General features: G+C 46.1%; 1 protein-coding gene across 5 annotated transcripts in view; it reads right to left on the minus strand.

Moving 5' to 3' along the window:
- LOC126545058 (uncharacterized) overlaps positions 1–23,097 on the minus strand; it is an 86,313-nt gene that overhangs the window by 23,099 nt on the left and 40,117 nt on the right. For all 5 annotated transcript variants that reach the window (XM_072285066.1, XM_072285064.1, XM_072285067.1 and 2 more), the window contains exons 2-22: positions 18,602–18,725; positions 16,675–16,738; positions 12,537–12,784; positions 8,934–9,059; positions 5,962–6,069; positions 4,728–4,835; positions 3,642–3,755; positions 3,454–3,567; positions 3,271–3,384; positions 2,659–2,772; positions 2,470–2,583; positions 2,254–2,367; positions 2,040–2,153; positions 1,839–1,952; positions 1,627–1,740; positions 1,419–1,532; positions 1,193–1,306; positions 977–1,090; positions 762–875; positions 548–661; positions 308–421 (exon numbers count right to left, since the gene is read on the minus strand). In XM_072285066.1, coding sequence (XP_072141167.1) covers positions 308–421; positions 548–661; positions 762–875; positions 977–1,090; positions 1,193–1,306; positions 1,419–1,532; positions 1,627–1,740; positions 1,839–1,952; positions 2,040–2,153; positions 2,254–2,367; positions 2,470–2,583; positions 2,659–2,772; positions 3,271–3,384; positions 3,454–3,567; positions 3,642–3,755; positions 4,728–4,835; positions 5,962–6,069; positions 8,934–9,059; positions 12,537–12,784; positions 16,675–16,738; positions 18,602–18,725 — 2,488 coding nt within the window. The remainder of the gene's footprint in view (positions 1–307; positions 422–547; positions 662–761; positions 876–976; positions 1,091–1,192; positions 1,307–1,418; positions 1,533–1,626; positions 1,741–1,838; positions 1,953–2,039; positions 2,154–2,253; positions 2,368–2,469; positions 2,584–2,658; positions 2,773–3,270; positions 3,385–3,453; positions 3,568–3,641; positions 3,756–4,727; positions 4,836–5,961; positions 6,070–8,933; positions 9,060–12,536; positions 12,785–16,674; positions 16,739–18,601; positions 18,726–23,097) is intronic.

The raw sequence follows: 23,097 nt of genomic DNA on the forward strand, positions 1-23,097 counted from the left end.
ATTTAACGCAGAGGAGTAATGCAGCGGCAGTATAAAATGCTGTCTTGACGTTTATGATGGAATATGACAGACCAGATACTCGACTGATTCCGGTGCTCTGTCCTTCAGTTTGACTTCAATGAGACGCTGAGGTGAGGAGGTTCTTGTGGCACGATCAGCTTTATCGACATTGAATTCTCCTGGGCCTAACCATATCGGCTTGCATTTAGCACAGCATGACAGTTACGACTCAGCACATCGATAAGCGAAAGTGAAGGAATATGGTTTTATCATTGAAGGAAAAGGGTCTTATGCAAATGCAACTAACCGGGGAAATCGTGTGATTCTGGTGACCTGTCCGTTAGCTTGATTCCGATTCGGTGCTGGGGGGATCGACTTCTTGTGACGTCATTTGCTGTATCCACGTCGTATTCCCCTGGGCCTAAACATGTCGACTTGTATTTAGCATGGTATGACAGTAACGACTGAGTACACCGCGGCATGTGAAAGTGAAGAAATAGGGGTTTTATCGTCGAAGGAAAATGGTTCTTGTGCAAATGCAACTAACCAGGGAAATGGTGCGATTCCGGTGACCTGTCCTTTAGCTTGATTCCGATTCGGTGCTGGGGGGATCGGCTTCTTGTGACATCATTTGCTCTAGCCACGTTGTATTCACCGGGACCTAAGAACGTCGGTATTTATTATAAAAATAAAGCCTAATAATTTCAATTTCATAGGGAATTCTTTTAGTATGGGCAAAAACAAGAAATGTACCAACACACCAGGATACTGCACAGATTCTGGTGGCCTATCCTTTAGCTTGACGCCAATGTGGGGCTCTGGCGGTCGATTTCTCGTAACGGGGTCTGCTCTGTCCACGTTGTATTCTCCCGGACCTATGTTTTTGATTTTGTTTGCATTATTCATCTGTGATCGGGTTTCAATAGAGGCCGACAGCGAAATTAACGCAAATTTCATCATTTTAATCGGGACCAACCAGGATAATGCAGATATTCCGGTGACTTTTCTTTCAGCTTCGCGCCAATCCTGTGTTGCGGAGAACGAGTTCTTGTCGCGTGGTCTGCTCTTTCCACATCGTATTTCCCTGGGCCTAGAGATAAAATCCCACTTTAGCCGGGGTCAGCAGCAACAAGAGACTATACATGAAACAATAATAAACAGAGCAAGTTCTAAATAATTAAACGCGACAAACCCGGATATCCCAGAGACTCCGGTGGCTTGAGTTTAAGCTTGACTCCAATCTTGTGTTGTGGTGAGCGACTTCTAGTCATGTGGTCCGCTTTGTCCACAAAGTATTTTCCTGGCCCTGAAAACGCAGTCGCGAGTGCATTTTTAGCGCTACTGCGCGGTGATGAAAAGTAATATGAATCGAGCAAACATTGGTGCTCTAAATAGAACTAAGTAACTTAGGCACTGACCCGGATAATCAAGAGATTCCAGGGGCCTGTCTTTAAGCTTCACGCCTATGTGGTGTTGCGGTGAGCGACTTCTCGTCACGTGATCTGCTCTCTCGACATTGTATTCACCAGGTCCTGGGAGCGTGATTTCAATTTAGCGATGATGAACAAGGGTATTCCATAGCAAGAAAAGTACTTCAATTCTCGCAATTCATTAAAAGCAACTGACCTGGATAGTCTAGAGACTCTGGTGGCTTGTCTATGATTTTGACGCCGATTCTGTACTGTGGCGACCGACTTCTTGTCACGTGGTCCGCTCTGTCCACATTGTATTCCCCTGGACCTAAGGATGTCGCCGTACTTCAGTAATAAGTGGCAAGAAGGTAGTCAATTAAAAGTACGAAATAATGGATGGATGCAAAGTAATCGAAAGTGACCGACCGGGGAAGTCAAGCGACTCGGGTGATCTTTCTTTTAACTTGCAGGCAATCTGGTGTTGCGGGGAGCGGCTTCTCGTCACGTGGTCTGCTTTATCGGCATCGTATTTGCCAGGCCCTAAGGATAGCATTCCACCTTTTTCTAACAATGATGCTAAAGAATACCGCGCACGTTTCTTTACAGAATTTGATAATCGTCACTGACCAGGATACTGCAAAGACTCTGGGGACTTGTCTCTTATCTTGATTCCAAAGCAGTGCTGCGGTGAACGGCTTCTAGTCACGTGGTCTGCTCTGTCAGCATTGTATTCGCCCGGACCTAAAGGGATTGTTTACTTATTGTCAATAACGAACGTGAATGGCAACACAAATATAAAGGCAACGCACGTTCGTTCGAACAGTTATTAAATGTAACTGACCCGGGTATTTCAGAGACTCGGGAGGCTTGTCTTTTAACTTGGCTCCAATGCGGTGTTGTGGCGACCGACTCCTTGTCACGTGATCCGCTTTGTCAACATCGTATTCACCAGGGCCTGAGGGCGTTATTCAATTCAGAGACGTAATGAACATTAGTAGACCAAAAAATAAAGTTTTGGTGGTGCACAGCGACTCTCAACCACGGTGTTTCGACTGACCCGGGTAGTGCAGAGATTCCGGCGGCCTGTCTGCTATTTTGACAGCGATTCTGTGCTGCGGAGAGCGGCTTCTGGTCACGTGGTCAGCCCTTTCTGAGTGGTACTCGCTTGGCCCTACAAAAGGGACGTCAGAACTTGCACGACATAAAACACGTGAATAACGTGAATTCGTGTCGATTGTATACTAACCGGGGTAGTCAAAGTGTTCGGGCGGCTTTTCTTTTAACTTTGACCCTATGTGGTACTCTGGCGACCTAGTGCGCACCACCCGGTCCGCTTTGTCCGGATTATACTCTCCTGGACCTGAAAATGGCATACGTGCTTGCATACAACGCTTCTGTGGAGATAACTTGCATGTGGTACGTTTGAATGCTATAGGAAGATTGAATGATTCATTGTATCTTCACTTTGGCATGTCAGCGGCACGAAGATCATGCGGTCTAGTTATATCGCTTTAAACTTCGTACTATGTGGCTCAATATTTCTTATTTGGTTGATAAGCACACAAGAAACGGCAACGTAAAGTGGTTGTACATTGCGTTTTTAAATTCCAATCCAGCTATATCATCATTGAACAAAGTATGATGTGCGTTTCATGTGCATAACAAAAATCGGCAGTAACCCTTATATCAGTGGGCTTCGTCACGCTTGTTCGTCAGCAAATGTAATACTCGGCAGAACTGGTTGGAATTCGGTGTGACGCTGTTTGAAAATTAGCTTTATTCCCCTACTTGATTCGTTAGCAAAACGTGCGCTTTCACACGACCAAGACAAATCAAACACCCTGAGGTGATGACGCACCTGGGAACTTCAGTGAATCCGGAGGCTTGTCTTTGATCTTAAGCCCGAAGCTGTACTGCGGGGCCCGAGAAGCCGCCATAATCTTTCCTTTGCTTAAGTCGTAGTCCGTTGGGCCTGCGAGCGTTCGCGTTGTGCACACAGCCACAAGGGCAAAAATAAAATTGTCAAAACCAATCCACAAACCGGGAAAGTCGATCGACTCCGCAGCCTCGCGTTCAAGCCTCTCGGCCAGGCTGAACTGTGGGGCTCGCGAGAAGACTGCCGAGTCTGCCTTGGAGGCGTCGTAGTCTCCTGGAGCTGAACATGTACGCTTTGCGTCACTGAAAATGGCCGTTGCGAGTGCGGGGGCGAAGAATGCGCATTGAACGAACCCGGAAACTCAGCGCTGTCTGGTGGCCTTTCCATCAGTCTGTGCGCCATCGTGCGCTCTTGCGATCTGGTGTACACAGCACCATCAGCTCGGGTTATGTCGTAAGCCCCAGGTGCTGCGTGGTCGGCACGTGTGGAAGATAAGACCCGAGTCCTTGACAAAACTTCAATAACCGTTTAGCTGTCACACACCATGAAACTGGGGTGTGAAGCATAGTTAATATGACAGTTATTGCAAAAATTACTGGAAGGAACGCTGGAACTATTTTCTTTCTGTGCTGCAAGTATGCCGGTTCAACCATCATTTAATGATGGGTAGTAAATGGATATAAACTTTTTCGTTCTAGCATAAAACGGCTTTTTGTATTTAAAAATTGGTCAGTCGCGATAAATTATTGCGGTATAAATGCAGCAATTAGCAGTAAGTTTGCATGTAAGCAGGAACGTACTGCATTGAAGCGTTTAGAAAAATATTATTTCTTCTTTAAGAAGGCAAAGCGTAATGGACACTGCCTCAAGAACTTCGAAAGTCACCATCACGAAAATTAGACAAACCCATGTTCCAGGCATCATTCCAATGGTGTACCTGAACGTCCGTGGCACCGGTCTCTAGTGATATTAACGAAACTTGAAGTTTCATGGCCATCTTACAGTCTCGAATGTGTGCTCATGGTTGGCCCAAATTTCTAACTAAATTGGGCAATTATCTCCTCTTTCATGTCTTTCGCTGGAGGCAGGGCTCATTGCCACAGAATGGGCACAGCTACTTCGTTTTTTTTCTGTCTTATCTCGTTTTTCTAGCTTACTCCAAATCGATTCTCCTTAGCTATATTTCAATGTCAGTTATTCCACTAAGACTGCAATTCTTTTTTTCTTTTCTGCAGCATAACACCTATGTGCAACGTCAAGAAAATCAGAGAACTAAACGAAAGCAGCCTTTTAGGTACGTTTCAGATGCCTTATTTAGCTCACTTCGTGCAAGTGCCTCAGTGCGGATCAACGAATTTCAAAATTACCAAGGTGCAGGAGTGCGCAGTGCGTAGTACCAAAGGTGCCGAAGTCAACCGGTGACAAAATTTCTCACGAACCAGGGAAGTCTTCTGTTTTCGATTCCTTCAAGCGCCTGCCGAAGGAATACTCCGGTGGTCTGGTGCGAGAGCTGTCGTACACTTTTCTACTTTCGTACGATCCAGGACCTGGCAGGAGAAATTCACCAGGACGAGTTTTCCAAGGCATGTAAAAAGTACGTCTTCATGAGCGTGCTTTAGTTCCGTCCGAACATTCTCAAGAAATACCTAGCTTGGGATTTTTGTACAGGTCCCATAATTCCAGTCCTTCTTGCTTTAGCTCCTTCAGATTGCAGGTAAAGGCAAACTCTGATGACTTCAAAAAGGTGATACTCTCTGCCTTTGATGTTTCGCAATCTCCAGGAGCTATAAAATTGGAACTTTACATAAACTTTTTACTGTCGCTCATCTTAAGTCATGTAACAAGCGTCCTCAGACGCGCACTAACCGGGGTATTGAAAAATTTCTGGATCACGAAGCATCCCCCTTCGGCGTATCGGGTAGCTCAGCGATTTCGGATACATGGTACGGTTGGCTTTTTTCTGGTCTTTATTCACAAGGAGGTGGAATACAGCAACACAGGCACCCCATGCTTCCTCATTCGTTAGAAAACTGTCCTTAACATTTTCAATTTGTTATGCCATTTTTACTGGTATATCAATCAATCGGTCAATCCGCCAGTGAAACAAAAATAATTATTTTCAGCACGTTTGTTCTCGAACGCACACGTCAACTGTGGCTGAAAGCAGCCCATAGGAGGTGCCTCACGGCGCATATACACGAAGCAATAGAATAAAAAAATTACGTCCATCATTCTTATTGTGAGTCTTGTACCTGCGTGGGAGCGTTCAGAAGCTAGCAACTTGAGGGGTATAAGCTACCCTAGTTTATTATTGTGCATTGATCTTAAAGCTCGGAAAATTCCTGCTCATTAGCTGCTTTCGTGTTCCGCTCCCTTTGGCCTTAGTTTGCGCCCTTTAGCGAAATGATTCTCAAGGCACCTCTTGCGCCATCCAAAAAAAGTTTCTGGCTCCTTGCGTGACGTTTTTCTTTTTGTTTACTATGAATTTCGATGTGTGCGTAGTGGAGACAGGCCAGCACAGCTGCTTGTAAACCACTTAAATTCTCTCAGTACGAAGGCTAGCTCGTACATAGTTCTGAAGGTTCCCAAACGCTCCCGATCACCAGAGCTTCTACCAACTAAATTATTTTTATTTTTTTAATTTCATGTGCATTTCTCAATGCAAGCACTGACCTGGCAGTTCTTCGGGACTAGGGCCGCGGAGTCGTCGGCGCATCGAGAAGCTCGGCGATTTCGGGTAGACCACCGAGTCTCCCTTGTCGATGTCGTAAACACCTGGAGCTGCAATCGTGTAGCCACCGATTGCGGCGCTGTTTTAAGACGCTAAATTTCAGAAGTGCATCTGACTGCATCATCGTGCGCGAAACCATCATTCTTGTGCCCTGCTGGGTTACGTATATAGCCCTGCTTGAGCAAAGAGAAGGTCCAACCAGTTGAGCGCCATTCTGCCTCTCTTCTGGCAAATCAAGTTGGTGATATGTTCCTAACGCAAATGCCATAGCAAATTATCTACATTACAGCTATATTGTACAGTGCATCTATCTATCGTCTTTCAAGGCACTGTATTTTTTCCTGGTGTACTGCCGCATCAACCGTCGTTTCAGCTATATCTCGTCGGTTCGGTTGTTACCTATTGTGGTAACGTAAATATTTTATTTTACGAATTGTCTTCGAAACCTGTATGTCAGTATAATTGAAGGAGATAACACTATTTCAACAAACTTTAAGTTCTGTGGCATTACGTCAGCGCGATAACTTCATTACACTGCGCGAGGCTTAGCTGAGTAACCTTAAGTTAAATGATTATGAGCAGCCGCAACTTCACTGTGAGCGAACACGTGTTCTCATTAAATTAGAGCATTAATAAACTGAGCTCTTCGTGCACACGCATTTTATAGCTTTTTTTCACATTATAATGTATTGGAGTTGATGCTGCATAATCAAGAGGGGAAATGTCTCTCTTACGTGAAGCAGAGAAATGCGGTAGCTTTGAAAACACGCAATTATTCCTGAAGGGGGCAAGATGCGAAATATATTTAAAAGATGAAGCACGTGTGAACTTTACATACCACAGTTATGTGAACATAGCTGCGAGTAGTTTGCTTCAGTGACTTCTTTCTCAAACAAATGCAGTCAACAACAATGGCGACATGCTTCTGTCAGTGCAGTGCGCGACGTGACAAGCGGCAAATGGTGACATGCCAAGCTCGTGAAAAATTACACCAGTGTGCACGTTTGTCTTTCATGTTGTCGCTGGTGGTAGTGAGGAGTGCAAAACATTTTGTTTTTTTGCTTCACGCAGGTTTCGATTGTTGCGTTTTTTTCCAGTGCTTGTTTCCACGCAAAGGTGAAAGTGCTGCGAGGCGTCACGATAGCAGGGTGCAGGGTGCAAAGAGCGAAGACATTACAGTTCGTTGGCGGGGAGGGATCAGAACAATACGACATTTACCGTTTGTTTACCAGGTTCTTCGTTGGGAATGAGGAGATGACTAAGTTATTCGCGAACTCTTAAGGTATGGCATCAGGACGCTGTTGATGACGAATTCAATCAGCGTTAGTAAGTGTCACACTAGTTTCACGATAGAAGATTTCTGATGACAGGCGTAGTCGCAAGGCAGAGTCCAATGAATACAATCGGGAGTTGGTGGATTCAGGCGAATAAAAGTGTAGAAGCATGATGCAATAAGGCAGCCAAAGCGCTAATGCCCTTCCTGAAGGCAACTGAGCTGTACGATTGTGACTGTACGTGAGTGAGCATCCGCCACCCATGTGCACGCTCTGACTTTCCTTCTCCCTACTTATCTTTCGTTCTCCCTTTCTCTGCGCGTAGGGTAGCCAACCGGGTTCCACCATGAGTAAAAACCTCCCTGCCTTTCTTTATCTCTACGTCTTTTTCCTCTCTTCTATGCTTGGTTTCTCGTAGAAGTAAAAAAAAAATTCACCGACGATTCCGATACTCCCTAATGCTAAAAATTTGAGAGCAGCTGTACACGTGTTTTCATTTCTCAATATATTGGCTGGCGCAGACAATCTGTCTGGTGCGGCACGTTGCAAATGGAACGAAGTGTGGCGCGACTGCTTCGCTAATCGGGAGATCATGCGTGGATAACGCGTGGGCGTGATTCACCGCAACCGACGCAGACGTGCAGACCTCCGCTCATGCAGCGCTTTGTTTCCATACAAACGACTCGCGCTAGTCTGGAGCCATCTCGTGCACATCGTCGCCGCACAGCCCGTCTTGCGCGGCACTACGATTTTCTTCTCATGCTTTCGCCATACCCTTCTCCGCTTTTTGCCACATAGTTCCGCTTCACCCTCCGCAGGACCGGGCGCCTAGAGCTGCGCTGTAAAAGAAAATTCTGGGAGAACCCATCTCACGATCACTGTTGATGTTATTGCAATTAGAATTTGTGCAATGAATAGAGAGACCGTACTGCCACCGCCAAATCGCATCTTGCGTCATCTATGAGCCGCGTGCTGCCACCTTAGCTCCTCCCTCGCGCTTCTTTCTGAACACGCTACGCCATCTGGCGGCGAGTGCACGAAGTCTCCCTCCATTAAAGTGACCGCCGAGATTGCGCCGGTGGCTCGACGGTGTGTCCTAACACCGAGAATTACTGCCTCGCGGCCCACGGGAATAATCCGCGCAGCGCTTAAGCGTCAGCCTAGTTGTTTGAGGAATCGGTGTGGCGCGGGTGCGAATCCACCCAGCCCCGCCGAAATTTTGACACATCTTTTTTATTGAAGAGAGAGTGGCCTAAAGAGGCTGGATAGACAGACAAAACGTGGCCGAGGTAGGCTAAGAACGCAAATTGCATTAACAGTGAAGCAACACTTTCTGATATAGCGGGATGCGTGGTGCAACAAGCGGCGAGTGCAGAATTCGGTGTTGTCGGGGCTAGAAAGACCACACGAACACGTCATTTTCCATGTGTTAAGTTCTTCGTTGGGAAGGAAGAGATTTCCAAGTGCCTTTACGTGGGCTACAAGTGTTCGCTTCTCGAGTGCTTGCGTTGTCCTAAATGTAAAAAAAAAGTGCAGCAAGGTTTCGCCACGTAGCGGGGGAGCGTGGTGCAACAAGCGGCGAGCTGGTGCAGGGTTGGGTGGCTGGCAAGGCGCAAGACGCGCATGCGCCGTGTGTTTACCAGGGTTGTCGTTGGGTCGGAAGAGGCTCTTAAGTTTGAGGCCGAAGGAGTAGCGGGGCGCTCGCCTGTTGCGGTGCACGAGCTGCGGGCGGCGTTGAGTTTCTTCTTGGCTTGGGCGGTCGGCCTCTGAAACAGCGCCGCGCGCGTTAATCGAGCGCCGTTCTCGCAGCCATTCGCGCACGACGTTTCGAGTCTCGTTCGCGCCGCCGAGTCGCCACGAGAGAAAGTTGGGTGCCTCGCTCAAGCAACGTTCTGCAATCAACAGTGCTTTCTCAAAGACTGATGTCATATCTATACGAACACATATCGAAATAACAGAATACGCAATACAAAAAATTATCAGTTCACAACGGCAATAGATGAGACGTACATCTCAAAAATATTGCTCACAAAGTACTCAATTCGTTAGCAAACAAACGTGTATCATACGAGTAAGATGGCAGCAGTGAAGGGGGTAACGTTGTGCAACAAAGTTCCAGCCAGCAATTCTTAACGGCTAACTCGAACAGTTACGATGTCATATGGTTTCTGCAAGAAATGAAAGGGGTTCATTTTGAAGGCTTGAAGGCAATTTGTCGCACTATAGGCAACGCGAGCATAGTTCCCTTCTTCAAATGGTTCCATCCAATTACCATTCAGCCTCAGGTATATACGCGTGTATTATAAAAATATCATAAACGCGCTCATGAGCAAATGGACGTACGTGATGTACGCAGTTTAATTTCTTTCTGCCAGTAATCAAGCAAGTCAAGGAATCTATTAATTGGTCGCATAGCAATTCTTGCCCGTTGGTGGTGGCAACCACTGGCAAAATACAAATGAACGATTATCCACGCCAATTCTCATAAATAATGTTATTCTAATTGAAACGAACTCTGGCTAAGTCCGCCTTTGTGTCGTGCAAAAAGTTCTTCAGATGAAAAATAACTTTCTCACCACTTAGTTCTTAATTATACATATATATATATATATATATATATATATATATATATATATATTCATAGTTACAGAAACGCCTGGAAAGACACCACACACACACAAGAAAGAAAAGAGCAGATATGCGTTATTCAGAACTGTTTATTCCATTTCGGCGTCATAAAATACATAGCAAAGACACGCGCATTCCCAGCTGCGTAAATGAGAAAGTGACAGCAATGACCAATCACACACGTACCCACACAAAATAAATGGCCGTGTTGTCTAATACGCCCTTTAATTAGAAAAGGCAAGGCGCAAAAGACCAGGACTTCGACAATTTTTATTTTCCAATCGTCTTTGAGCTTCGTCACTGACTCCTCCCGAAGCCGCGAAGCTCTCGTAACGGAGATCGGCCAATTCGCAGGACGCACAATGCAAAGTGAATAGAATCAGAGAGAAAATATCTTTAACAATACACGACCCTGGAATAGGCACGATTGGCTCGCTACATATAACGTCGGCAATATGGCCGCATACTCAGTCGAGTACTGCCAGGGTCGAGACAACAAAAACGTTTACGCGGGTCAGCCTGGACGGATATCTCCATGTTGACAAAACTTGCGTATGGATGCCCGTTTGTTTTCGTTGGCGCGCTGTGCATTCCGCGTCCGCCCGCAAGGTTTGCGCGCCATCTATCCGGAAGACCGAAAGTGCGGGAAGCCGGGCGCGCGAAAAAGGCACGTGTTCGGTTGTCCGCAAGCGGGTTTTTCCCGGTCATCACAGGTGGCGCTGCGACAGCCAGGTTTCTAATATGTTTCACGTCCCAGTCACCTGGTCAATGCATACCGCAGTCCACAAAAATTTTCGTAGGCCTGGATTCACGATTGATGAAAACTGTTTTCTTCTTTTGCGGGAAAAATAACCTCAACGCAAGGGAGAAGTATAATGACCTCCCCGAACGAAGATCGCGCTGTACTCCTAAATTCCAGGTGCAGTGACAGAAAACGGAACAAATTCTGTGCTCCGAAAACTCATGCGGTTGGCTGTATGTGCATGAGTCAGAAGGTCACAAGATTTTTGGCTTGATGCAGCACTGGCTCAGTACTCAAGAAATAATAAATAATTAAGTGTAGCACGAAAGGCCAACAGAGTATTCAGAAGAACACAGAAGAACAGTTGAGGCTTGCAAACCAAAGTGCCTTTACCAAGGTTCACTACGATGGCTCCACAGAACTATACTCTACGTTGTATTTTTTCTAGCGAATGCAGCGCTGAATAATTAATTCTGGTAGTCATCAAAACACTTACCTCGTCAACTCTTACGCATGAAAACGTACAGTTGTCGACGGGATTACAGTCGAAATAAACAAGTTCATGACAAAGCGCAACTGAATGTGTAGATTTCGAGTGCATTTGTGAATCGGGTCGTAAGGACTCGCTGGGGCTGTACCCCACATACACAAGAAAAGAATTATATATGTGCAGCAGTGACCAGCAACAGGCTCACACTAACAGGGAGCTCCACAAAGGAAGCGCAGGTTCGAGTGAAATGTCAATCAATTCACTCCTTCCGGCTCGAACAATAAGCCTGAAATTAGACACGCAGTATTCGGGGCGGCGCAGCCCCGTCGTATGGAAATAGTTGAGAACAGCAGTAAATAGGTGCCATCATAATCGGGAACTGCCGCATTTGCACTGCAGAAGTATCCCACAGAGGGCACGCGGAGCCCGATGACGGATCGCAATGATGAAGCCACTTTCCATATAGGCTTACAAGGTTGCGGCACAGTGGCTGTCGCGTTTAACCCTCAACTGCAGACTGTTGGTCCTTTATTTTTTTGCGTGCTTCTATGCACTACATGTCACATAGCACACTGTGGTATAAAGGTTATAAACAGGGATAAGGTGCCTCGACCAGCCTTTCTGAAGCACCTTATCCATGTTTATAACCTTTATACCACAGGGTGCTATTACATCTGTCAGCCCCTTTCTTGATTTTGGATGTCACATAGCAATAATTCCATCCAAAAATGTACGTGCTGACTTGACATATTGAGTGCTGTCCAAGAATCATGCACTGCGATACAAAAAACAACGAATTCGCCATTTTCGGAGCCTTGTAATGTGCGTGAAAGCTTTGCCGCGCTATACATCTCCCAGCAGCAAATTTGCGGGTTTCGAGTTGGCTTCATTCCTACAGGGATGGACCACCTCAAAGCCTTACTTGGGACCGAATCGATACGGGAACGATTCTCGCCTTCGAAAATTCGGGTGAAGAGAAAATTCGAGTTTCTTTATGAATGATTCTCTCCACCACGCACACAAGCAGAAAACGCATTCTCGCACACACCAATACACACGCATTCACGCAAGCACACACACGTATAACACATGCACCACCGTTTCAGTGCAGGAACGCGCCACCGGTCTGACCAGCACACGTGCACTGTAGCAACTCACCCAGGATCTGTTGCCAACTCACTCAGGATTTGTAACCTGCAATCGTTTGGCAAAGACGGTATCTGACACTGTATAGCATATCCCCTCGAAGTGTTCGTGAAAGTATACGAAAGGCTGCACTGGCTCCCCGTGCCACAGTGCGCGTGCACACTTGTAGCAGCAGCGTAGCGACAACAGCGACGTGACCGCGACGCGTCTACAGCGAGACGCGTGGCGTGTGCTCACCGGGTATGTCGGCGGGCTTCGGGTCCCTGATCTTGGTGCCGAAGGTGTACATGGGCGAGGCGCTGAGCACGCACTGCTCGGCCTTCTCCGGGTTGTAGGCCCCCGGCGCCGGCGTCTTGAAGCCCTCGGGCTCGCGGAGTTTGGGCGCCATGGTGGGCGCCGACACGGTCTCCTTGCCCTTCTCGGAGAGGCCCGCGATGTTGTACGTGCCGGGACCCGGGACGAAGAGGTCGCGCTTCTCCTCCGGCCTGCGATCACACGCGATCGCTGAGCATGTGAAAGTAGTGTGTGCACAGGGACAGTGGGAACAGCGGGGACAGTGGGAACTCTTTGCTGAAATTTGCGCTAGTCGAAACTTCGACGTCTCTGACATTTCTATAGTTCTTCGGGGGAACAAGAAACACGGTAGAAGCACAGAGAAAAGACGACAGGACAACAGTCCGCGTCCTTCCCAACCTGTTGCATTTTCTCTGTGCTCCTCTGCGTAGTTTCTTTTCCACTTGAAGCGCTGGTACAGTCTCTCCCAGTGTCCTTCCTTTTCCGTCGGATTTTGTTTGTTCTATGGTGCCTCTTGAAACGCTGGAAATGTTTTATGGGCGAGTAGGAAAACGACACAAGCGTCATCGTGAGACTTGTTGATGTGCCATCGCAACGGACACTTGCCTACACTTGTAGCGAAACTTGTCGATTCCTGACGCGACAAGTGTCTTAAAAAGTATCCTCGCGAAGAAAGCCTACACACACTGTGGGCTTTTCTTAGAACTATATCTATGCCCGTCAAAGCTAAAATGTAAAGAACGTTTTGAGTTTGTAATCTCGTGGAGCTTTCAGGTTGAGGACGTTGCAGTTATCAGTCGAGCCTAGTGATGTATGGTGCAACTCCTCTGTGTAAGATGCCCCTTTTTCCAGCAGAGGGTAGCCAGTGATACACACCTCCCAGCCTTTTGCTCTCTTTTTCTTCTTCCTGCTTCTCCGCGTCAATCTGATTTTACGGCTAAAATAGTTTTGCTCATTTCCCATCTTTATTTAATGGTGTTAAATGGCACCGTGCTCTGTTCAGTATTATCAAAAATGATAAGTTAACGGGACCTAATGAACAAAACGAGTGAGAATCCCTTCGTAAAGGCGTTATTTTAATTGTACAAGTGAATTCAGGCGAGTCCTACAGCCATGCAGCATGTTAAAGAATCCTACTCTATGATATCGATGGCATTTCATCCCCTTTTAATCATAGTAGTTTCACAAAAAATAAGTCTACTATATGTTGTACGTTTCTCTCTTCCTGTATCCATCTCTGCACGCCTAACTTTATAACGTGAATGCCTATTAACTAGCTCAACTGTTCCTATGTGTATGTCGATGTAAGTCTAGCAATCGCTCAGTATGCTTTGCAGAAATCTCGTGAGTGTGAAGTTATAGTTATACGTCTGTTAGTTGGCAATACATTCTGTTTCGGCAACCATTATCTCCTCGAAGTACTTGGGACAGATGAAATAAATTAAGCGGCCGTGATGTGGCAGAACTCATCATGGATGCTTTCCTGGTGTAGGTGTGGAAATGGTGTTACTTTCTTTTAGATTCTAATGAGAATTTGAAGAATATACCTTAAAACAATGAATACAACACCGAATAACTTCATATTCCATCAGAAAAAAGAAGTTTACGCAAAGGCGAAGAATCTTAAAAAGAGAGACATCTACATCCTCTGAAACGCATAATGGAGAATGATTCCTGAAAGGACAATAAAGTTCTCATCCACCCGAGAGTACCATAGAGCTTCGTGCCAGTTGCTTATTATGTTATACTCTTGGGTGGATCACAATGTTTCAATTTCACTGTTTGATTGGCTATTAGATGGTGATAACGCTGCCACATCCCTTCGCCACTTCCTAGTAGGTTGTGACCTAATGCAGGGTTCTTGAATAACGACCCGTCGTGAATATGTAATTTCCCTTCGTGTACGTTCATATGTGTATTTTTTTCTATCTTTTTTATTGTTTACATGATGTAATAAGATAGGTTGCCACCTTTATGTAGCCCCAGGTACTCAGCCATCGCTTGGCAAAGAGTGTGAGTGAGTGAGTGAAAAACTTTATTAGCTCTAGATTCGCTGGTCTTCTGCGGTCTTCAGATGGCTTCGTCCATCTTCTAGCACAACAGTCGGTTGCCCTTAGTCCAGGGCTCCGCTGGATGCTGCTGCCAGTTGTGCTCGCAGAATCAGACCTTCTTGGTCGATTGTGTGGGATACATTTTGCTGAGTACGTTTAGGTTCGGGTACGAGCCCGTTTGTAGCTGCCTCCACGCGACAGAGTCCTCTCTGCTAAGGGAGTTGTGCGGTGGTGGATACCAAAAAGTATTCTCACAATATATGTGACAAAATGTGGCACAAATGTATCGCAAAATAAACTTCAGACAGCATGAACAGAAAGTTCTGCACATACGTTTAGGTACCCACAAAGATATGTACACTATCACATCGCCAGCAAACGGCGACAATAAGAGCTGTGTTTATTTATACCTCAATAGAATAACGCGTATGCAAACACAGTTGCTTCGAATTGTCCTAGAACACGCAGAAAAAAAGTTCACAGTTCCACAGACGAGTGCGCAGACCGCAAGTACACGCATACATAACAGGTTATGTAAATGCGTGGGCACAAGCCACAGCAACTGATGAGCAACCACTGCAGACGCGGTGGCGGAGCACTTCACCGAGGTGCTCAGGTGCTGTGCCCCAGGCCCAAGGTACGGAATGGGTGAGGACCGCCGCAGCCCGAAGTCTCTGGAGAGAGACTTCCTGCGCCCAAGTTTGATTGCGAGGAAGGCAGCAGACGCACTGGGGATTGGAGCAACATCAGCGCCGTCGTAGGAGAGCCTTCCGGGTTATAAGATATGGAGTGAGAGTCGGAAAGAAGGGAAGTGGTAATACAAAAGTTACAGTAACCTTTTCTGTTTTTGTTGGCGGAATGCATTGCCAACTTCTCACACGTAATATCCTTAGGAACGTGATGTATACTGCGCTTTGTGAAAGGTACTTTTAACGCTAACTATTACAGCTCTCGAAGGTGAAAATGCTGTGCACTTATAGTACAACAGTAGGGTATGCGACCTGGTTGTCTCTAGTTACAAACAAGACGCCTACGCTTATCCACGTCCCCATTTTTGCGTTGTGTGTCTGGTTTCACGAGGTTTAACACGATATACTACCGCTACAGATTTGCTGGTTAACGGCGCTGTTCTCTACGCAATCACGCAATGAAATAACAAGCGTTATATTAAATATCTTCACTGTAACAAATGCACGCCTTCAAACGCATCATTCCTATAATAAAGCAAACAGCTTTCTGGATGTGTTCGGTAATTTGCCTACATTGGTAATAATTGATTTCTGCACAATTTTTCTTTCGTTTTGTTTCTTTCGTGCAGTGAACGATGAAATGTGCTGGCGATGTGCGCTGTTATTAGACGTTCGCGTATTGCCCATATATCGCTCTCTGACTATGCCTGTGCTATAACAAACTACATATATCCCAAGCCCATAGCCTGCATACGTACACCCTAAGTGAAGTTTTGTTCGTCCGATTAATTTCACTTCTGCTTTGTGTCATTTTCCTTCGCCTTGACATTTCCTAATTCAACTTGAATGGATGTTTCATGTTTCAAATAACTGGGTCATTCGGTGGCTTACTTTTTCAGAATTTTAATCATTCTGTAAACAGGAAAGAATAAATAAGAAATAAAGTTCATATACAGAGGTCTCACACCACTTGACTGAATACTTAACAAAGCTTCGCGTTCCTACAAATAGCGGTCACAAAGCACCTCTCCGCGTTGTCTGATGCAAAAACTCTCACCGTGAGCACCACTGCACCGGATTCGCTATGCTGTGCGCAGAGTGCACTGATGCTGTTGCAATACTTGGCTCCTTCTTCATCAAGTGCACATGAATAGTCAGCATCAGCATGCTTCCTTAATTCCACGTTGTTTCCGTGAGAGCATGTATAGAAATTCACCCAACGGTACGGGAGTGCAGATAAGGCTGTATATACCATTTGACTTGCATTAAATACAAAAGAAAATCATTCAATTACAGATGGGTGTCGCAAAGTTATACCAGCATCCGAAGGAAGCGACTTACTTGGTTCCAAAGGTGAAGGACGGAGCCTTTTGACCTTTCGTGACATTGGTGCTTGCCCTGTCCCCTGCAAAGTTTAGGGAACAGTGTTGAGAAGAACTCTATCGACGGAATATCCTATGTACTGTACGAACGGGCTCGGGCATACGCGACGTCGCTACGATAGTGTCACATCATAAGTTGCGTATTCACATGGGAGCACGGCGCTGTAGGGAGCCCTTTATTGCGTTAGCCAATTATATGGACTCTCAAGGTGCATTTCCGCCGTCGGCGCCGGCATCACCGTGATATTCCGTATAACGGTCGAAGTGCGATAACACCGTGGCCGCGCGCCGTATTCTGTTATAAGTGCGAGTTAAAGCGTGCGAGGGTGAGCCGACGATGGTGGCTCAATATCGCGCGCGCAAGGAAGGAAGGCGAGGAGGAACCGCGTCGTCTACCACGCGCGCGCAAGGCACCGGAGGCGTTCTACTCCGGCGGCGTCTATGTATGGCGCAACTGGGTGCGGCTGCACGGACCCCATCTTGAAAGCGACCTGCGATAAGTACCGAGCCTAGGCGGGCCGATGGTTGATAGCTTCGTATGCGCTGTGTTCTGCCAAAACATTTTTTGTGCTGCTATTATGTACCCACTATTACAACGTTCCAGTATCGCGGGATAGCAGTAAGTATCAATAAAAAATACATATAAAAATTGCAAGGTTCGTGCGCTAATGAAGCAGTGTTATTCTGCTCACTGTTCAAGCCTGTGGCCCCATTTTCAGTTTGATAAGAACAATTTGAACCTTTGGGCTGAGATCGTAATGAAGGCCGTGGTCAGTTTTATTTATTTGTTTATTTATTTATTTATTTATTTATGTATTCCTATATTTGTTATTTATTTTGACCTACTGATGACTGACGAGGTGAAATCATCAGTAACAACTAAAATGGGGTCTAGGTGGCAACGCACGCCCTCTTCGGGGACAGAATTCAAGCATTCAACGGCATTGGGACAAGTATCGTATTTTAAACATGTCTGCAAAAGTATTGGATTATGCAATGTCTGACTTGACTTAATGTATTGGGTTTGATACTGGATTTGACATAACCAATTCAGAAGTAACGTTCCGAGTTTGAAAATATCTCCATATACTTCAGGCATTCTGCATAGAGGCCCTCATGGAGGAGGGTTAAACATGGCAATAGAAGGTCAGAAGACGAAGATAAATATTTGTCATAACGAAGTAATACAAATTGAACTGATTTTTTGGTGTACTAGCTTAATCTTAGCAAGACCAATGGTCGGAAATACAGCCCTAACGTTGTCGTATATTGAAGATGGAGAAATTATAGTAACGAAATGATACGTTAACTGATACCCCATTACTTGAATAGCATTATTAAACTATAGCTATTTTATATACGTGTAGCTTCTTACATTTAAATCCATTGTAATGTTATTGCAGCGTAGGTCACGAAAGTTTAGGGGAGAGGGCCGATTTCGCGACGAATGGGAATTTCTGCTCTTGTAAGGCATGGGGCTTCTGATGGAGCACTTTGTAAGTAGCAAAGACTACTCCTTACTGAAACTTTGAATTCGAGGCCCAGAGTTCGCAGAAATGCTGTTTATCTTTTTTTTTTCTCTCAAATTTCGTGTTTGGCCGACAGTAAGTGTTAATCATGCCGAAAGTTTACCAACAACATTGTCTAAATTTTTCTTCCTTTCTTTTACGTCATGTACTAGGACTGTGCTTTACGCTTTTATTGTAAATAGGCTGTTCTTGCGTTGTGCTTGTTTTACTGTACCCTGCCGCCATGTAATGTTGCAGACCATTCCGAGCCCGTCAGTGGCTTTTTTATGTGCAGCCTGAACGTCAGCGTGTCTTTTGTTCAAACGTGTTTTGTTTGTGCGTTGTGTTCAAGTGAAGTTCAAGTTCAAGGTGTCTCACCTATGGTTGACGGGATAGTGAAGGCCCCCGGACCGGGTGTCTTGAAGTCCGACGATATGGGGCCCCGTCTCTTGGTCGGACTCCATGGTCGCTGCTGGACGTAGTAGCCCGACACATATTCGCTCTGCGAACGATGAAAAAAAATAAAGCGCGAAATCTTAGGATCACAATTTCTAATTGTTGTGCGCGCGTTTGCTTCGATAGAGACCCATTTAAACAACGTTACGAGTCCCTCTTTGGTAAAGTACTACGTATCTGAGCCTATCGCGGGGTCGCTTTCTCCTGCGTAAGTTAAAACAAAGCGCTTCGGAGGAAAGCACAAATCCTGAGGACACTCTGAAACCCCGGAGTTAGAAGCAGCGTCCATATTCACGAATATCCCTCACGCTATAATTGCATCTCCGATCACACTGTTTTTTGTAGTTCTTTATCCACGTGCCTTCACTGTGATAATCCCGCGCGATCGTTTTATGTATCCCCCACCCCGCCTTCTTTTCGTATGCGAGTTGCGACGTCTGCGATGTGTGCGATAGTTGTTTTATATTTTCCGATCTACCGCTAATACTATATAATGTACCATGCTTCATTCTGTTATTGTTCCTTTTTTATATTACGTAACCCACTCCCCTCGACAATGCCTCTGCGCTTGAGGGTGTGTCAGATGAATGAATGAATGAATGAATGAATGAATGAATGAATGAATGAATGAATGAATGAATGAATGAATGAATGAATGACAGCAAATCCTTGCCAATCCTGACACTGGACATGTCAGCAAAGTCGGACATGTCTAAGGCGAAGAAAGGTCTCGAGGGTGCGAGCGAGACTCCGTCCTTCTTTCCCCAGACCTTTCGAGCAGTAAGCGAACGCAAGAGGACGCCGGCTAGAGGAACGGACATCTCCCATATTTCCGATGGACACATATGCAAGGCGCAGAAGCTTCATTTATCATTATTTTTTCTTGACAAGCGCCATAAATAACTCGAGACCGCTTAATATGCTTCGAAGCTCTCGATCGCTAAGCGACGACCGCTGTCTCGCAACGGTTCGCTAAGTTTCGTTTCTCCAATTTGTTAACCACCCATCACATTGTGTACCGTAAGCACCTGCGTTAGCGCTCGCTGCTCGCGTCAATGGTGTCGCCACGCGCTGCTGATCGTGCGGTCGGAGTTTCCATTTCCGGCCGCGCTGGCCGCACCCCGATTCGAACGAAATCCAAAGATTTCCACATACGTATAGCTTTACGTACACACTTTAAAGAAGCCTCCGCTCTCTTTCTCTTTCTATCCCCCTTCACCCTTCCCCCGCGCCGGATGGCCAACCGGAACTGCCTCTGGTTAACCTCCCTGCCTTTCTATGCCTCCTTTTCTCTCTCTCTCTTAGAAAAGTCCAGGTCGTCAACGTTAACCCCGAACCCTCCACAACGCCGTCTCCCACAGCTCAATCAATGTTCGCTTTGTGAGGTTAGACCCCCGTATGTCCCTCCAAGCCTGTCACTTTCTCTGTTGCGTCGTCAATAACCGTGACGCAACAGATTCGCGTTGCGCACGCGTTACCACTTTCGTCAGGGCCAGGCGGGGGAGGTGAGCGCGTCGTTGCCCCGTCGGCGTACTAGAGCGCGACCGCGCAGCGTCGCGCGCAACGGGGACGCGACGACGTCCTTGCTGCGCCTGATACGCGAACCGTCAACGCAGCGCACTCGTCGCGTCGGCCTTCACGCTCTGCCGTCGACGGAGCGCGCGTCCCGCGTTGGAGTCGAACAAAAGAGGACGCGCACGGAAGCCGCAGCGACCGCGCGCGATGCGCCTGCTACATGGGCGCGCGCGTTTAGAACCGTCTGGCGCCGGACAGAGAAGGGTTCGACAGGGCGAGCGACCTTAGCCGTGGGGCAAAGCGAATGCCGCGTCTCGCGATTCTCACCCGCGACGCTCTCTCTTTGTGGGCCAAACACGAGCGGCGGATTCGAGCGAGTTTCTATCGCTCGCGTGCCGGACACCCGGAACGGAAAAATAAGAAGGAGAAAAAATAAAGTGCGACGGTTCCATTGAGATTTCACTCGTGTGAATGAAGCATTAACCGAAAATACATAATAGGACTGAGCGAGGAATATGGGATTGGCAGGAACGACCAGCAGGAACGGTGGTTGTTATGCTTTTCTTTTTCTTTGTGTGTGTCTGGTTAGGTAACTATATGGCGAAGCCCCTTCATTCTCTTTCAATAATAACGATAGGCGAACAGGAATCAATGCTACGTCAAAGCCGCCTCTCGGAAGACACAGTTACGAAATTGAGGCTGGCCTTTTCACCATACGTATACCACGCGTGCCGATTCCATAGATACACATATTAAGTTTCTTCGTCGGGTCTTCGCCTTCTCGGTTGATTGATTGATTGATTGATTGATTGATTGATTGATTGATTGATTGATTGATTGATTGATTGATTGATTGATTGATTGATTGATTGATTGATTGATTGATTGATTGATTGATTGATTGAAATTGTGGCGGCGCTCATTCGTTTTACTGCGCCTTTCCGCCTCCTGTTTCTGGCAGGCGGATCCAGCCTTTTCCAGAGGCACTCTCCAGCCTGTATTGAGACGTTTCGTTTTATAATGCTTATATTTTATTTAATGCTTATAATGCTTATTATCTTATAATAATGCTAATAAAAAAAACGAATTCGTTTAGCTGAATCCTTCGTTCTTCATAAATTAACTAACCCCTTTCAATATCCTTCTTCCATTTCTATACTGATATTATGTTTGAAGCTACGCCAAACAAGCCAACCATTAGTCGAATTCAGCTTCTTGCGCGTGACTCCTTTATTTGTCACTCTCCGGACTATTTCACTTGAAGGCGACGTTGAAAACAAGGGACCTGTCTGGCGCGTGGGACTGAAAAGTAAGAGCAGTCGTCGCCTCCCGAGTTGGGGCGTCAAGATCCTTACTACGCCAATTACGCAACGTCCCGTCTAGTAAAGCCAGCATGCGGAGAAAACAGCAGGAAGCCACCAGTCAGTTTGTGCCCTAATGCAGCGTATTTCTCCAACAAGCGGCCCTGTTGTTGCCCGAGCGTCCTTCGTGGCCGGTTTGCAACACGCGGCTAACTTCTCAAGACGTAACCTAACGCGTCCGAAAAAAAACAACTCGCCCCAACTGGCAGACGGTCGCGCAGACCACATTAGGGCACAGCATGGGGTGCGAGAATTGAGCCATGTTCAAGGTCTCCGGCCAAACAGTAGCAGAGACAGCGAGGAGAAGAAATAAAAGAGAACTTCGAAAACACGAAAGCGAGCTTATCTTCTGCGTCAAAAAAAAAAAAGAAATATATATATATATATATATATATATATATATATATATATATATATATATATATATATATATAGAAGTTTGTAGGGTTAGCTTGCCAAGAAGAAGCAGAGGAAACTTTATTTTAAAAAATGGTCCGGCAGTTTTTGTTGTGCCAAAAAAAAAAAAAAAACACGAAACGCGCAAGAGTAGTACGTGCGTAGGTTTCGCTAACGTTTGTAGCCTCGTGGTATATTGAATGCGATTTAAAGAAAACAGAAAGTTAAAAAGCCAAGTTTCGCACATTCAAGTTCTTGGCATCAAGGTGCCTGGTCGCATGGCTCGTCTGGGAAAGCTGTTCGTTAATTCATTGTATTATGGACTTTTTCTTTCTTTCTTCCACTTTATTATCTTTTCTTGCCTTTGAATTCTTCGTCAATTACATGCATAGCAAATACGCATCTTTTTTTTTCTTTTTCAGACTTTTTTTCTGACCTATCTTTTTCTGCGGCCAAGCGGTGAGGTGTGTTCGAAGTGTTCAGTCTATGGCGTGTATGGTTGCATGCCTAATCAGCCGAACTATTACGCAATTTACGGGTCTTTAGAATTCTGCCTGAGGATCGCGTGCTATGCGTTTCTGTTGCTAATACTACCAGAAATCTCTCCTATACCTTCACTTTATTTTCAAAAAAGGAATAACAATCACGTTCCCCATTGGTACTATGGCACGCAAGTTCTTGAATGAAAGGCTGACTTCATTTTTTCTTTCCGATCAGCCCAGTATCACATTTGTATTAGTAATGTGGAAAAAAGCCTCGCGTCGCTCCGTTTGCGTGCGTTTAAATTGTGGGTTGCTGGCCGAAGGGCGCAAGAACACGTTGCAATGTCCGTCGACATCAGGCATTGCTTGAAGCCGCCAGTAAGTCGGGTTAATAATCGGAGACCTTGGCACAGTAACAGTGCGATTTAAAGAGCGCTACATACAAAGCGTGACTGCCAAAAGCTGAAGTCGTCGGTATATTGCTCGCCTTCTCACGCATTGGCTAAAGGCCTCGAGCCTTTTATTGAAAGACCTCCGACAGATTTGGCTAAGCACTTGTATTGTAAGCGAAACGGTTTTACATCTGAATCGACCTCTCGGACAAAGGCAACCGGTTCCGAGCAACGTGTGCGGAAATCATGTACTTGCAAAGTATACTTTCGTA

The sequence above is a fragment of the Dermacentor andersoni genome, chromosome 10 (genome assembly GCF_023375885.2).
Source record: "Dermacentor andersoni chromosome 10, qqDerAnde1_hic_scaffold, whole genome shotgun sequence".
NCBI classification, from domain to species: Eukaryota; Metazoa; Arthropoda; class Arachnida; order Ixodida; family Ixodidae; genus Dermacentor; species Dermacentor andersoni.